Source organism: Brienomyrus brachyistius, chromosome 7 (assembly GCF_023856365.1).
Source record: "Brienomyrus brachyistius isolate T26 chromosome 7, BBRACH_0.4, whole genome shotgun sequence".
Lineage (NCBI taxonomy): Eukaryota > Metazoa > Chordata > Actinopteri > Osteoglossiformes > Mormyridae > Brienomyrus > Brienomyrus brachyistius.
The window spans coordinates 11,601,509-11,615,839 of record NC_064539.1 but is presented as its reverse complement, the minus strand read 5'-3'; the positions used below and the strand labels follow the sequence as shown (position 1 = coordinate 11,615,839).

General features: G+C 40.1%; 2 protein-coding genes across 6 annotated transcripts in view; both read right to left on the bottom strand.

The window, feature by feature from the left end:
- Positions 1–2,590, bottom strand: part of pde8b (phosphodiesterase 8B) — a 64,119-nt gene extending 61,529 nt beyond the window's left edge. The window contains exon 1 of the mRNA XM_049019057.1: positions 1,942–2,590. Coding sequence (XP_048875014.1) covers positions 1,942–1,995 — 54 coding nt within the window. The 5' untranslated portion in view covers positions 1,996–2,590. The remainder of the gene's footprint in view (positions 1–1,941) is intronic.
- A 402-nt stretch (positions 2,591–2,992) lies between these two features.
- On the bottom strand, positions 2,993–12,857 carry aggf1 (angiogenic factor with G patch and FHA domains 1). Of its 5 annotated transcripts, none has more exons than XM_049019069.1 (18): positions 12,758–12,857; positions 12,618–12,670; positions 11,816–12,006; positions 11,506–11,605; positions 11,203–11,390; positions 10,957–11,088; positions 10,077–10,256; positions 8,914–8,983; positions 8,484–8,518; positions 7,491–7,788; positions 6,504–6,606; positions 6,224–6,275; positions 5,991–6,092; positions 5,732–5,897; positions 5,277–5,356; positions 4,193–4,320; positions 3,632–3,731; positions 2,993–3,450 (listed from the first exon to the last, which is right to left on the bottom strand). In XM_049019069.1, the coding sequence occupies exons 2-18, from the start codon at positions 12,637–12,639 to the stop codon at positions 3,226–3,228; spliced, it is 2,172 nt and encodes a 723-aa protein (XP_048875026.1). In that variant the 5' UTR covers positions 12,640–12,670; positions 12,758–12,857; the 3' UTR covers positions 2,993–3,225. The 5 variants fall into 5 exon arrangements, with proteins under 5 accessions (XP_048875026.1, XP_048875028.1, XP_048875027.1 ...); XM_049019071.1 differs by having other exon boundaries at positions 6,504–6,603; XM_049019070.1 differs by having other exon boundaries at positions 12,618–12,825.
- Positions 12,858–14,331: the final 1,474 nt, after the last annotated feature.

Below are 14,331 nucleotides of genomic sequence, written 5' to 3'. Positions count from 1 at the left end.
TGGCAGTGTCTCCTTGACAATTTATGCACCTAAAAAAACAAGATTGTGTGTGTTCTGAGTTCCTTGGACCAAGATGTGGCGATCTGTGAAGGCAGAAAGAGGAAACCCAACACGATAACAGACTATAACCACATGAAGGTATGTGAATGTGTGTATAATTTTACATCAGTGCTACAATGTTTTCTGATATGTACTATACAGGCCTATATAGAAAGAAGGTAGAAAAAAAGCAAATACACTGATGACTCTCTCTCTCTCTGCTGTTATAGTGTGGTGTAAATGTGTTGGACCAAATGGCGCGCATGTATTCCGTAAGAGCAGCAACATGCAGGTGGCCAGTAGCTGTATTTTACAACATGCTGGACCTGGTGGTGGCAAATTCCTACGTTCTGTACAAGGCATGTACAGGGTGGGAAGGCAAAAGAAGATTATTTTTGAGTCATCTAGCCAAGGAACTCCATTGCCAATTTATGCCACAAAAGGCTATGGGGACAGAGGAAGGCTGCTGCTGTGCCAGGACTTGTATGGACAACTCAGTGTCAGGTACAGGAGAACTGCAACAGAAACCGCAGCAGGTTTACCAGTGCAAAGTGTTACAAATTCACTTGCGCCAAATGCAGGGATGATGGTCACTGGGTCTGCAAACACTGCAAAGTTTGAAACACTCAATTTTTTTTATAAATAAAACAGACTTGTGCTTCCATATATTTTGTGAATGTGTGTCTTTCATATTTGCAGGTCAGTCAGCATGTGGGATATTTGGTATAGATATGGCAGACTTTTGTGAAGGTTTCCATGTCACACACAGAGGTTTAGCCTGCCTTGGATTTTAGCTGCTCTGAGTAAAAAAATGCAAATGTGCCAGGCCTCACAGGTAATGGGTGTGTTTGCACAACAAAAGCAGGAGGACAATGGCCCAAGAAACTCTCAGCAGGGATGCTAGTAGGTGTTAGGCCCAGGGAATTTACGCAAATTTGCGTAGATTTGGCAGTTCTAGTGTTAAAGTCACTTATGGTAGGTTATTATATTTTTATGATTTGATATATAAAAATCAAACAATAAAATGTATTTGGATTGATAGCCTTTATCAGTATTTAATCAAATGTTAATACAGTGATATCATCAAAAAAATTCTATAATAGAAATAGCATCGCTAGGTAAACTATAAAACCATATTACTTGAACAATAATTCCATGCTCATTTAAAATAGACAAATAATTCTTATCATACTCAAAGGAGTTGTGGAAAAGTTGCTTTTGTTAAACTTTAAATAATCTGATGCCCATAACGTAGTACATTTGATGCCCTCTCGTGGCAATGACATGTATGTATTTGTATGAAGCGAAATTCTGCTCCGCTTCAGTTGATTACACAAAATCTTTGGTTCGTTCGAAAAAAAAAGAAACCGTATTTTTTTTTTGCTGAACTCTAGATGGATTAGAACCAATGAATATTTTTACCAATTAAACTACATTTGTTGTATCCAATTGCAAGTAAGAATCCAATCATTAAAGCATTATTTTCCCACACAAAGTTTTTGGCACTGAGTTAGCAACATTTTTTCGGCAGATTAATCTTTACAGTAGGTAGTCTTTAAATTATATCGTCTACACAGTGAAGTTCCCAGTTGTTAAAGGAATAATCTCTCTTGAAATACAATCAAACATAAAAGGCACTACAAAGTAATTAAAAGGAAAAGATGCACACCTGAAGTATATTTCATATGTCTCATTTTCATTTAAGACTCTATAACTAACTTCGCGCATCCTGGTATTTTTAGATACATTCCCTTATCCAAAGTGGTTAATATCTTACCTGCTTGACACTTTACATTCGGGAAATACAGCGTGAACTAAATTATGTTAAAAAAAAAAGGGGGGGAAGCTTTCGTGAGAAGTTGCCGCAACTCCGACTGACCCACTAGTAACACTCCCTCTTACCTCTCTCCAGCGCCCGTTGCTAATTTCGGTCTCCTCTTCCGTGCTCTGGCTCATCTCTATATAATTATAGTGATTAATTCGTGGCGATAAAATTACGGGACCACACTGCGCGAGACTTCGCTAGCGTTCTCAGCCGCGCGAGCCACCACCTGTACGCAAACCTCACAACTTTCCAACATCAAATGTACAGCAGAAGCGCTGGTGCGGTCCTAGTGCCCTCTCATTTTCAGCGCACCATACAAAACGTGGGACGCTGGCGTTTGTTTGATCAAATCAGATGCTGGAAATCACATTGGATAAATCAGTTGCTTGAATACTTGCAAACTTCCTGCCAATCAAGAGGCCGATGCTTGACTCCCATTTTCAGTAATAAGCGGCATGCTGTGTGAAAGTTTCATATGTAGTGCAATTTTTACAATTCCTTTGTTCACTATACCACCCAGAAAATCACAGCAGAAATTAAATATTTACATTAGCAGTATGAAACTGGCCATGATACACTGGGGGGGAATTCTTTGCAACCAGATGGATAAACCACCTGTTAGGAAAGAGACATATATCGAATTCCTTAACCATTCATCAAATCAGCTGGATAAAATTCTCATAAAAACTGATAAAAACATTCAGTATCATATCTGAAGAAATGCAGGTAGTGCAGATTCAGAATATTTAAAACAATTCCAGCCAATCAGAAATAATTATCTGTCCATATTGCAATACTCAGCAGAGTATTTCTACGTGCATCATCTTCATGCTACAATCAACTCAAAGGTTTATGACACTTAACATTTTTATTTGCCACTAGCGGATACGTCTACCAGCTCGGGAGTGTAAGAATTTACCAATCAACTCCAGGCTCTCTTATCTCTTATAATAAAGCCTATGGCCCTTAAGAGAATAACAAGCACACTTACAGTGCACACACTCATATCACCATTACGGCATAAAAACAACGCGTAAAATCTGGTCCCATTGAATTAGAACCCAAGTGAAAAAATACCCTCCCACATCCAATCACAACAAGCATGCATAACTTCTAAAGAACAGGACCTTTAGGAAAAAATGAATTTATTTCATAATTTCACATTGCTACGTTGCAGGATCACATGGATGACACAAATAAATGGATTAACAGATGAAAATAAAAAGGTCTTGTCTCTTTTGTTAGCAGCACAATCACAATTATATCTGAGAAAATGCCAAGAGTTGTATTCTGGACTTTTAGCAAGAGTCGGATAAAAATGAAAAATACAATAAAAAAACAACAACAACCCAGTCCTATACTCAGGTACTTTTTGATGACTCATTTGTTTCACTTTTAACCCACGACTTCGACTTGTGTTGGTCTTTCTTAACAGAGGTGCTCGGCGTCCGGCATGTGTCAGCGAACCTTTCCCTGGCTTTCTCCCAGTTCTTCTTGCTCTTGAACTGAGGCAAGGTCAGGTCGTCCACCGATACAGAGGCATTAACTCCAAGTCCTGCTTGTGACTTCCTGATCTGAAGCTGAATCTGGAAGGATTTAAAGAGAACTATTGAGGACAAACACATAAATGCCTATGCGGTACATTTATGTCTTACATTACAGAACCATAACATGCTGAATCAGCGGAAAGCTGTTGAATCAGTTAACTATCAGAGAAAGCTAGAGTGATATGCATAAAGGGTCAGATAAACACATCTTCATAATTACCGGATCTTTCATTCCTGCTCCATCCTTCCCAAGCCCTTCACCCTTCTTCCAGCCCATTTTCTCCAGCATTTTCCGTCCTTTGTTGGCATCACTGATTTCCCTGTATATATATATATTTATATATAAATGAAGCACAGGTTTCTATTAAAGCAGGATTTGAGATTTGAGATACTTTCCATCCACGCATCCATCAGCACTGTTACTTTTGAATTCATTAACGTGCAATAACAGTGAATAATTTATTAAAAGGACAAATAACAATCCACTTGAATGAGTGACTGACTCCATTCAGGTGATGAGGCTGAAATTTACAGCGGGAAACTACAGTAAACAGGCATGAGACACAAATTTACTTCATTTATAATAAGAGATGAAAACTGATTTAAAGTTTAAGAGGAACAGGCCATCCAGCCTAAATCCTCAAACACATAGGTGCATTTCACAAGCAAATCGCTGACATTTGTGGGAATGCTTCTAGACATCCATTGACCTCTTTTAGATCTGAGCTGGCTTGTCTAGCTTGACCCCCGCCCACACCCCCAAAGTTCAAACACTACTTACACATGAACAGAGGATGGGGCATCTTCTCTTTGGAAGATCCCCTCGCTTCCCACCACTTGGCGGCGCTCTTCAGCACGGTCTTTGTACCTGGGGTTCTTCAGGGCTTTGGTACCATCGTACTCGCTGTTCTGTGGTGGGGTAGAAGTTCACAACAAAAAAAAAGGAAAGTAAAAAAAAATAAATAAATCAAACTTAACCTTCAGCTACAAACATTAGCTGAGCCACACATTTTAAGGTACTAATGAGCTTCCCAGTTAATTAATCACAGAGCCAGTAAGAATTAGAATATTGGCGCATTACATTACAAAACTTCTAATGAGATATAGACAATGGCAAACGTGAATCATCAATTGTTAATTGCAATATCGAAGTAAAAATGGTTACATTGTGAAGAACAAACAGAATACACAACAAAGTAAAACAGACAAATCGCTATAAGATAAAATAAGATTGTCACAAAGTTTGAATTATAAAATTCTAAAATGCCTGGTAAAACACACTGTTCAGAAAAGCTGATGTGGAGCTTGATCGTACCTAATGAAACATTTAACGAAATAGTATGAAATCTCCACTGTCCTGTGAAAGGTACCAGACAAGCAAAATGCTTCATATTTCAATAGTTTCACTAAATTATGGTTCATGTAACTGACAAAGCAACTTTTTCCATTGCTACAAGGCTAAAAACAAATACACAGGGAATCCAGCAGACATTCTTCTGGGAAATATGCATAATTCAATATGTCTGACATTAAATTACTCCAAAGTAGGTCAGACCTGACCGCAATACTGACAACACTACTAACATACAATTCAAAACACAGCAAAACTTATTTACTCAACTTGAAATAATAATATGCAAAAAAATTTAACCAAACAGCTTCACTTATTATTTCTCCGTTCCATTTTGAATTGTGACAGTTGACTGGCTAACGGCTACTGTAGCAGTATAAGATATCCGCTTACAGTGGTGCATTCCATAAAACAAACCACTAACTGCAGCTTCATTTATGCACCATTTGAAAGGCAGTTCAAAGACAGCCTTCTTATACTGGAGGAAAAACACACAAACAGGCAGGAAACCTACAGTCAGGCCATATTTCACTTTCATCTGTTTAAGTTCCTTCTGCCTCTGCAATTCTTTGTCCTCTTTGCTCATCACTGGTCCTGTTAAAAAAAGCAGTTCAGGCAGTTACATAACCAGCCAGAGTACAAACCATCCCGGCAGCATGACAGCTACTGTGCAGATCCTCACCTATGAAGTCTAACGTCTGAGAAATTTGTCATGTGCTCAAAAGAAAAAAAAGAAATTATAAATTGAGTGACCATGTCAGCTTAAGCTGAGTAAAATGTTTTACTTAATATTAACATATTACTTAATGTTTAAGAAAAATCAATGTACTTTATTTTCGCCATATTACTATGACTGTTACCTACGTTAGAATTTAAAATAAATTATTGTATTGTCAGTAAAGATTAGCCAAATGCAATCTAAAATGCCAGTGAAGAAGTGCAGAAGGTTGGCATTAAGAGGACACCTACCCCCCGCCTCCTCCCTCCTGTGGCGGCTGAGGTGAGCGAAGACCTGGCCGGGCTCACAGCCGTCGCACGTGTCGCTTCCTGGGTGGATGTGGAAGGACAGGACGGTGTCCCCCATCTTGACCTCGTCACCATGTGCCAATACACAGGGATCAGACTTGGATTTAGGCTGGAAGTGAGGGACCAAATATTTAGAATAAAAAAGGGTGGAGACACTTATACGGTATTTCGAAGTAGTGAGGGAAAATTTCATTTTCCGTACTTGGAGAATCCTGTTCCCATTAATAACGGTCCCATTCTGGCTCCCCTGGTCCACCAGTACATAGCACTGCAGATCCTGATCAAAACGGACTTCAGCATGGAACTGAGATAGCACGGGTTAGTCAGTGTCTGGCCCACTACACATTGTATTAAATGTTTACATCACTGCATGATTATTGAAGCACGACATCAGTAAAATGAGCTACAAAAACATCAATACATAGAACATATTACCTTACTGACACCCATTTCAGGTATTCGGATGGTATGATCCATGTCCTTCTCTCTGCAAATATATGGTCTGTTAAAACTACAATTTCAAAATACTAAGTCTAATGTTGAAAAAAAGAAAAACTCAGGCATGTGAAGTATGCCGTTTTTATTAAAGACGTTCTCCATTTCATTCAGGAGTAATTTTTCCTAAGTAAAAACAGAAGAGGCCACAGCAGGACATTGCCATGGTCACCGCTTCCATGCGCGTTTAAGGCCGATGCCTGTAAACACGAGTGGTCACCTGCCAATGGTCGCCGGTGTGTCAGCAGTGATGATGTACAGGGTTCCCGTCTCCAACACTGGTGAGCGGACAACCGTGACCCTCACACAGGGCGGCCATGCTTCTTCAAGAGTTACACGGGAGAAAAATGAAAACAGTTCCATGAGAATTTAATAGGTTACCTTATATACTCCATGACAAAAAAAAAAAGAGGTACGTATCCAGACAGAGTGGGGGAAAAGAAATGAATCTGCATGAAGTGAAAGGTCATGTGTCTGAATTGCAATGATTATAATATCAGATCAAACGGGCAACAGAGCTGGCAGTATGGGTACACTGCTGGTCCCATGTTAGTAGCGTGTGCCCCCCCTGGCCAGGATACATGTGGCGATACGACGCAGAAGGGAGTCGTACAGCCGTTGTATCCTCCCTTGCGGCAAGCCGGCCAACAGCTGCAATGGCGTTCTGCGATGGTTGGTGCACAATATGATGATCCTCTCTTGGTATGGTCTGCTTTGGGCGATTGGAACCTTCATGATGTGTGTAGGTGCCCTCACGTGCCCACTGGTTCTAACATGGAGCGACTGACATCTGCATGTCCCACATGCCGGGCGATTGTACTGTACAACCACCCTGTCTCATGCAAATTCACAATGTGACCCCTTTCAAACTCTGTCAAGTGCTGGTAATATTGTCTAATGTGTCTACAAGATTACCTCCGTGTCTGGTGACTAGACGTGCCAGCTCCTTGGAAATCGAATCATTTACATACCCATCACTGCTCTGCACATGTACCAAACCTTTTTTGTCATTGACTGCATATACATATTTTACATAAACTATCAGATGTGTAATACAGTGTAAGACCCTTAAAGAAAGCACCGAATTGGTAGTCGAAAACAAGCATCGCCACAAACAGTGAGCAGCAGAAGCAGCCTAAGGAGATCCACATATCATAGAACTCCATGAATTTATCTGCGCCTAACTGGCAAAGCCTTCACTGCTCACCTTCAGGACATTCCCCTTCGGACCCGGAGCTGTCAGAGGCAGATGGCTCGGAGAGCGAGTGCTGCTCCCTGTCAGACTCTCTAATTTCACCCTCCTCGGGCTCGCTCTCGCTGCTCAAGTCGCGGGAGTGCTCGCAAACACGCGCCACACTCTGAGGGGCCTTCTGAGACTCCTTCTCCTCGGTGATTTCCCCATCCTCTGAGAGGTCTGGGCTACGGGACCTGCGGCCAGCCCTCTTTCGCTTCTGTTCCAGCTTCCTGCCTTGACACTCGCCCGCTTCAGTCTCACCCCTGAGGCTCTGATGCCAGATCCACAGCGGATATGAATCAATAACAAAGGTGGAGAATCCTTGTCTTACACTTTTCTTCAAAATAAATTTTAAGGATTGGATTACGGGAACAGGCTATACATATTTTATTTTGTTAAAGATTTTGTTGTGTGTCTCAGTTTTCAAGTATAAGCAGGACCCATTCTAAAAATCACACTACTACTATGATATATTAAGAATGCCACCTAAAAGTACACTTATAGCAGTGGTTGCCAAACTCGGTCCTCAGGACCTACTGCCCTGCTTGTTTTCCTGCTATCCCTGCCCCACACACAAGTCCCAGCTGTCTTTCAGCTTCTGATTACCTGGATCAGGTGTGTTCAGTCAATCAGCAGTGTGTAGGGCAGGGGTAGCAGGAAAACAAACAGGGCAGTGGGTCACGACGACCGAGTTTGAGAATCACTGACTTACAGTAAGTCGCCTAAGCTCCACCAGCTGGTTCACTGTCACTAACCACTCCTTCCATTCATGACAAACAAGACTGAATTCTGTCAAGCTCGTGGCACAGGGAAGAACCAGAATGCCAGGCAGGAAGTCAGGTCGAGCAAGATATTAATTTACACCAATAAACTCACGCAGCACGTGAATGCAGGACCGTGAACATGCAGGATGATGGAACAACAAACTTTGCCACTGTGCTACATACTGTCTACAAATTTGCTCACCAGTCTCCAACACTTCTTATTCAAGTCACACGGACCTGTAAAGGAAATGGTTCCACCACTTATTGCCGCCAAATCCCATACAACAGTTTGGATCCTCAAGGCTGCACTATCAGCATCCATCATTCAACTACCAAGAACATCACACAGCTCCACAGCCCACTGATACCGGCACCTCGCAGTCTTTCTACATTCCAAACAGCTGTGCATTTAAGGTGGCTTCAGCTCAATGAGTCAAACAACGGAAGAAATGCAACCTATAGTCATATAACTCCCCAGGCCAAGAGAAGCACTGTGATACTGTATAATCCCATGAGAACCTCGTAAATCCGCACTACTGTAGACCATAATACACATTACCAAAAGGCACAAAGCAGTAACAAGCCATTTTCAGCAGACAGCTTAAAGTTATGTGTTAATGCAATAGATGTACCTTTACTTGGAGGAATTTTTCCTACTGAGCCAATCTTCATATTAGCCAATGAGTTAGTCACATCTCGAACCTAAGGGCAGGAGGAACAGCAGACAGTGAGCCCCTCGCTGGGAATAACGGCTATCCAAGTAAATCCAGGACTTTCAATTATGAGGCTAGATTAACTTCAGATAATGTTAATGAAAGGCTGGGTGCACTATCAGAATGATGGATGCACTGGCGGCTGTAAGCGGCAGGATGCTTATCGGCATGAGGCAAACCAACTTATGCTCACTTAATTACACGATTTACAGAAACATAAACAAGGTTTCACCCAAAAGCCACGATTCAGGACAGCTGCCTTGTCATAGGGTGCAGCACGCTGTGATGCAACGTGCTTTACTTGCTGTGTATGACCGGCCCCTTTAGGTAGCACCACTATAAAAACTGGTCATTTTGGGAGTCATGGTCCTACTCCAAACCGATCTGAGTACTGCACAGAGCATCTGCTTCTTACACATGACGCAAAGCCCCACTGACATCACCAAGCACCACTAACATCACCTTCCCTAAGACGAAGCCCTTTCAAATGGACAATGCATGGACCCACATCACAAGTTCCTTGAGCAAAAGCAAAATCTTAAGCAATTATGGATGAATTAATATTTTTGAACCCAATTTTACACAAGTTTAACACAAACTATTTGTACATACCTTAGCACAGGCCCCATTCAAATATTTAGGGCCAATGCAGTTTCTTCAGAACTTCAACTACAAAGCTAATTTTCAAAATCTATCCAAGATAAAAACATTACCAATTTCCCACCTGTATTTGAAAACTGAGACAACTTATTTACTGAAATCAGCTATGCAAGGATAGATTTACGGAAGAATATCAGATTAAGGAGACAAGGATACATCATATCCATGAAAAATGGCATACAGCAAACTGATGAACATTATGGTTTAACCTCTCTGCAAGTCAAAACTTGTACTATATAAATCCGTGGCAATGTAAACAATTATAAATATTACACAAATAATCATATGGTCACACAATTAACCCTGGAAAGTAAACAAAACACAAAAAAAAAAAAAAAATCGGAAGGGATCTGGACCAAAACTGATATCCATAGCATCTTCAGTTTTAAAACAGCAGAAGATGATGTTAGGAGGTTTATTACCTTGTCTTTCAGAGAAGATCTTTCAGCTCCTTTCCTTTTTTTGCCCTTTTTGTCGTGGCCCAACTCTGCAGTGGCCTGATAAGGCTGCATGTCCACTCTAGAGTGAAACTGGTACCGCCCACTCTCCGTGTCATAGTAATAGTACATCCCAGTGTTGGCATCATAGTACAGTTGGCTGGTCTGGTTAAAAGAGACACGAGCAAATGTTTTTTCGCAAGTAATTTCATTTGCAGAAGACCTTTCTGGGACAGCAGAAGGTCATATCAACAAAAAAGTAATCCAGGAATAGTATTTTTACACACAGTTGCAAAAGTTGCAGTTTACACATTTATTTTAAACTGATCTTAGTTTCACAAATCACATGGCATTAATGACACTTGGTGTTGATGTCGGACAGTGACTGGGCAGTGATTATCGCTGTTGCCATGGAACTGGCTTAGGCTACACACAAGGCAAGATAAATATGAACAATGTGGCCTTCACTTCAGCCTTGTAGCTTACATTTCATATATATTAAAAAAGTTACTATTTTTATCTCCTCATATATGTTAAATTTATTTACTTTACACCAGTGGTTTCCGAACTATGGTACGTGGCTAGGGCTTACCATGCACACCTTCTTTGCCACTGATTCTGAAGTGGTATGTAGTGAAAAGGTCTGCATCATATTTTAATAATTTAAAAATCTGTGTGTGTGTGTGTGTGTGTGGGGGGGGTATTGGATTGGACGACTCAATATTATCGTTTATCCTGATTTAAAAAAAAAAAAAAAAAAATTTTTTTTAAGACATCATCTAGGCCTAAATCCCAACCCACCTGAATGTAGAAGTCCCAAAATAACACTGATCAAGACACAGAAAGGCAACATGCTGTCAATTACCGAATCATAGTAGAAGCCTGTACTGTGGTCGTAATACATCCCAGATGTTTCGTCGAAAACAAATCCTGTCTGGGACACTGCTTCTTCAGCTGTAGCCCGGATCATGTCAGCAATTGAGGTGCCATTGGTCTCCTGTGTTGAGGGAAAAACAGTGTTGTGACCAAAAACTAGGGGAAAAAAACATGCACTTCCAGTTAAGTATAGAAATCGCACACCATCTAGATATACCCAGTGTGTATTACATACCTCTGATCTGCAGGCAGTGACATCCTCCTCTGCCACACTGCTGCTCTCCGGGGCACTTTCTGTAGAATCTGGACATGCCTCTGGTGGCTTGTGGCTTTCCAGAGTGGCTTCACACTTTGAATCCTCTTGTGCTGCCGAAGGCTCGTTTCCGCTCTGGTAATAACCTCCATAATAGTAGTTGTAGTAATCTGTGAAATACAGTGACTTAAGTACATGCATATAGTGTCATAGAAAATATGCAGAACAGTACCACTTGGGTGATAACATGCAGTAAATATAGCCTCTCATAGTGGGGAAAAGTACCTGATTCTGTCCACAAATAATCATCGGTTTGAGTCTCTGCATTTGTTCTCTTCTTTTCTTTCTTCTTTCGTTCATGGATTTCTGCACTTAATTTATTAACCTAAAACAAAGTAAAAACAGTTAACACATAACACAAAATTAACAGGACAGTAGGTAACAAGTAAGCAATGATGTCAAATAAAACCTCATACATAGATATAAAGGTTAACATAAAATGTATATATTTCTTATATTATTACATTCATATCATTTAAAGAATACTTAAATGTTAAGTGGTTATCTAAAACCACAGGTGTTTAAAAAGCAGTACCTGCTTTCTTAAGTCTTCGTTGTATCGTTCTGTGTTCTTGTGCTGATGTTCTGTCTTGCTGAGTTTCTTCTGTAACCTGTGCAACTCACTTTTACAAGTTTTCAGCTTCTTCTTCAGTGCCTTCACTTTCGCTCGGAGCTCTGTCAGCTCTGACTCAGATTCATCATCCCCATTTGTTGCCATCCTTTCACCTAATGTAAGAGTTTACATATAAGACAATCTAATGAAAGAATTAATAATTTTATACTAATATCATGTAATCATAGGAAAAAAACTTCCAGTTCGGTATGACTGAGAAGGCATAGCAGTTATATTCTCAATTATTATAACGTGGAAGTAAACAAACAAGCAAAAAAAAAAAGAGAGATACACTAGCTAACTACTCAAACATTTCAGTGGCCAATAAACATATTTTTCTAGTTTTAAACCTGGCTCTTTTAACTGCCAAAACCAGCTACGTACAATGAGCATAGGTTAGAACATTCGTATAAATGTTTCGTGAAGAAAATCCAGATAATAAATCCAATGAATCAGCTATGCGATACTTCACTAAAGAAGGAAAAATTCAGGACAACATGACCCAAAGTGAGGAAACATCAAGTAACCAGATATGTAGCTAAGGAGGAAGTATAGTTAACTTCATTCACCATAAAAAATATCATATCTAGCTAGATGTACATATACGCACTTCGGATTTTAAAACTGCTTGAAGAAACAAATCGAAATTAATTTAAGCGGACTACTATACAAGAAGAGATCTTCCTTGTCGTGAAGCTACCGACCAGTCTTTATTTAGCCTCACCGTTGTGGCAGCCAACCTCCATACTTCCAAAAAGTTCCGCCCGACTAATTAACCTGAAAATTAAAAATAAACATATCGTAACTACCTCGTATTCTTAACATACACATGTACATGTTTCGTTTTATAACGAAGAGAGTTACTGTTAGTAATGGTGCGATGTTTATACTCCGCTTCTATTGAAGCCGCCATTTTTCCAAAAACCCTAACTGCTATTACTGATGACGCAATATTCTGGGCGCCTAGATAATACGCAACCGAATCTGAATACCAAGTGTAACATTTATCCATCCATCCGTCCGTCCATTATCTGTACCGCTTCATGCCATACAATGTCGCTGGTGTCCGATTCTTATCTGGGCGCAAGGCAGGGAATAAAGCAGGAAGGGACGCCAACCTGTCGGAGCAAATATAACATAAAAAACCTTTTCAACAGGTGTGACAAATAAACAAACAAATACAGAAATAAGTATTAAATAGAAAAATCGTGAAATAGATAAAAGTATATGTCTATTTAAAGAATATATAGCATTAAAAATATGCAAATGTTGTGAGTTGTTCCCATTATGCATCCAGACTGAGGGGGTATTGGCTGAGATGTTTGTATGTCATTTGATTTTCTTTATATGTGTTTTTGTATTTATCTGTTCTGTTTTGTTTGTGTATCTATGGACCTGAGTCTGTTAATAAAAGTAATTGAGTGATTGATTGATGCCACCTTGTTTAAGTTTCCATAACTAATGCCAAATGAGCAATGTTTCTGGGCCCCAGGCAAACCCATACCAATTACTTTTTTTCAGAACATATCCCAAGACGCATAAAGAATATTTTAACTGGAAAATATGTTTAAAAAGCTAAATTGAAAAAACGGATCAGCTACTGATCAGAACTTATTGTGTTCATGGTTGCTTTTATTCATATGGGTCCGACTGTATGTTTATTTTCAAGAACAAACCATTTATACTGAAATTGGTCATGGAGAGCCTAGAACTTATTCTAGGCAGGTAAAGGACACAAGAAAGGGAAGGCATAGGACAGGGCATTTTCACACTATGATCAATTTAGAGACACCTATTCACCTACCCATGTCATTGGACAGAGACTACGTTGGGGGTGGGGGTGGGGGGTTGGGGTGCCAGAGCACCTGCCCCTTTTGCTTGCAAACAATTGAAAGTACCTCCCATTTGAGTTTCTGTGTGCCCCTTTCTGATCATCTGCATTTGGGTCAAATTTTGTTTTGATTTCTGGGCAGAAACCCCCCCTTACCCCCAATTTTACTCTGTCCCTGTCTTTAGACTATGGGAGGAAGCCTGCGTAACACAGGAAGATGCGTTGATGTAGCTCAAGCTACTCAAACATCACAGTAATTCCCAGGGCTTACCATTAAAAAGGTTTTGTCTTGCACTAGACTACCTGGTGGTTATGACAGGAAGCTCAACAAATGTCCCTATCATGACATTTTCAAAATACTTGGCCTGGTACTATAACAGTTGCATCCATCCCTTTTCTATACCAGCTTGTCCTATGCAGGATCACAGGAACTGTAACAATAGATATAAAAACCTATAATTTTAATTAATTAATACAGGATATCTCAAGAGCTTTCTGATCAAGACAACTTCATAAAGAAGCTTAGTCTTTCACAATGCAACAAAACATTTTTGTTCCTGTCATAAGCCTGCCAGGAGAGGGCAGTAAAAGACTAAAGCTAACATGA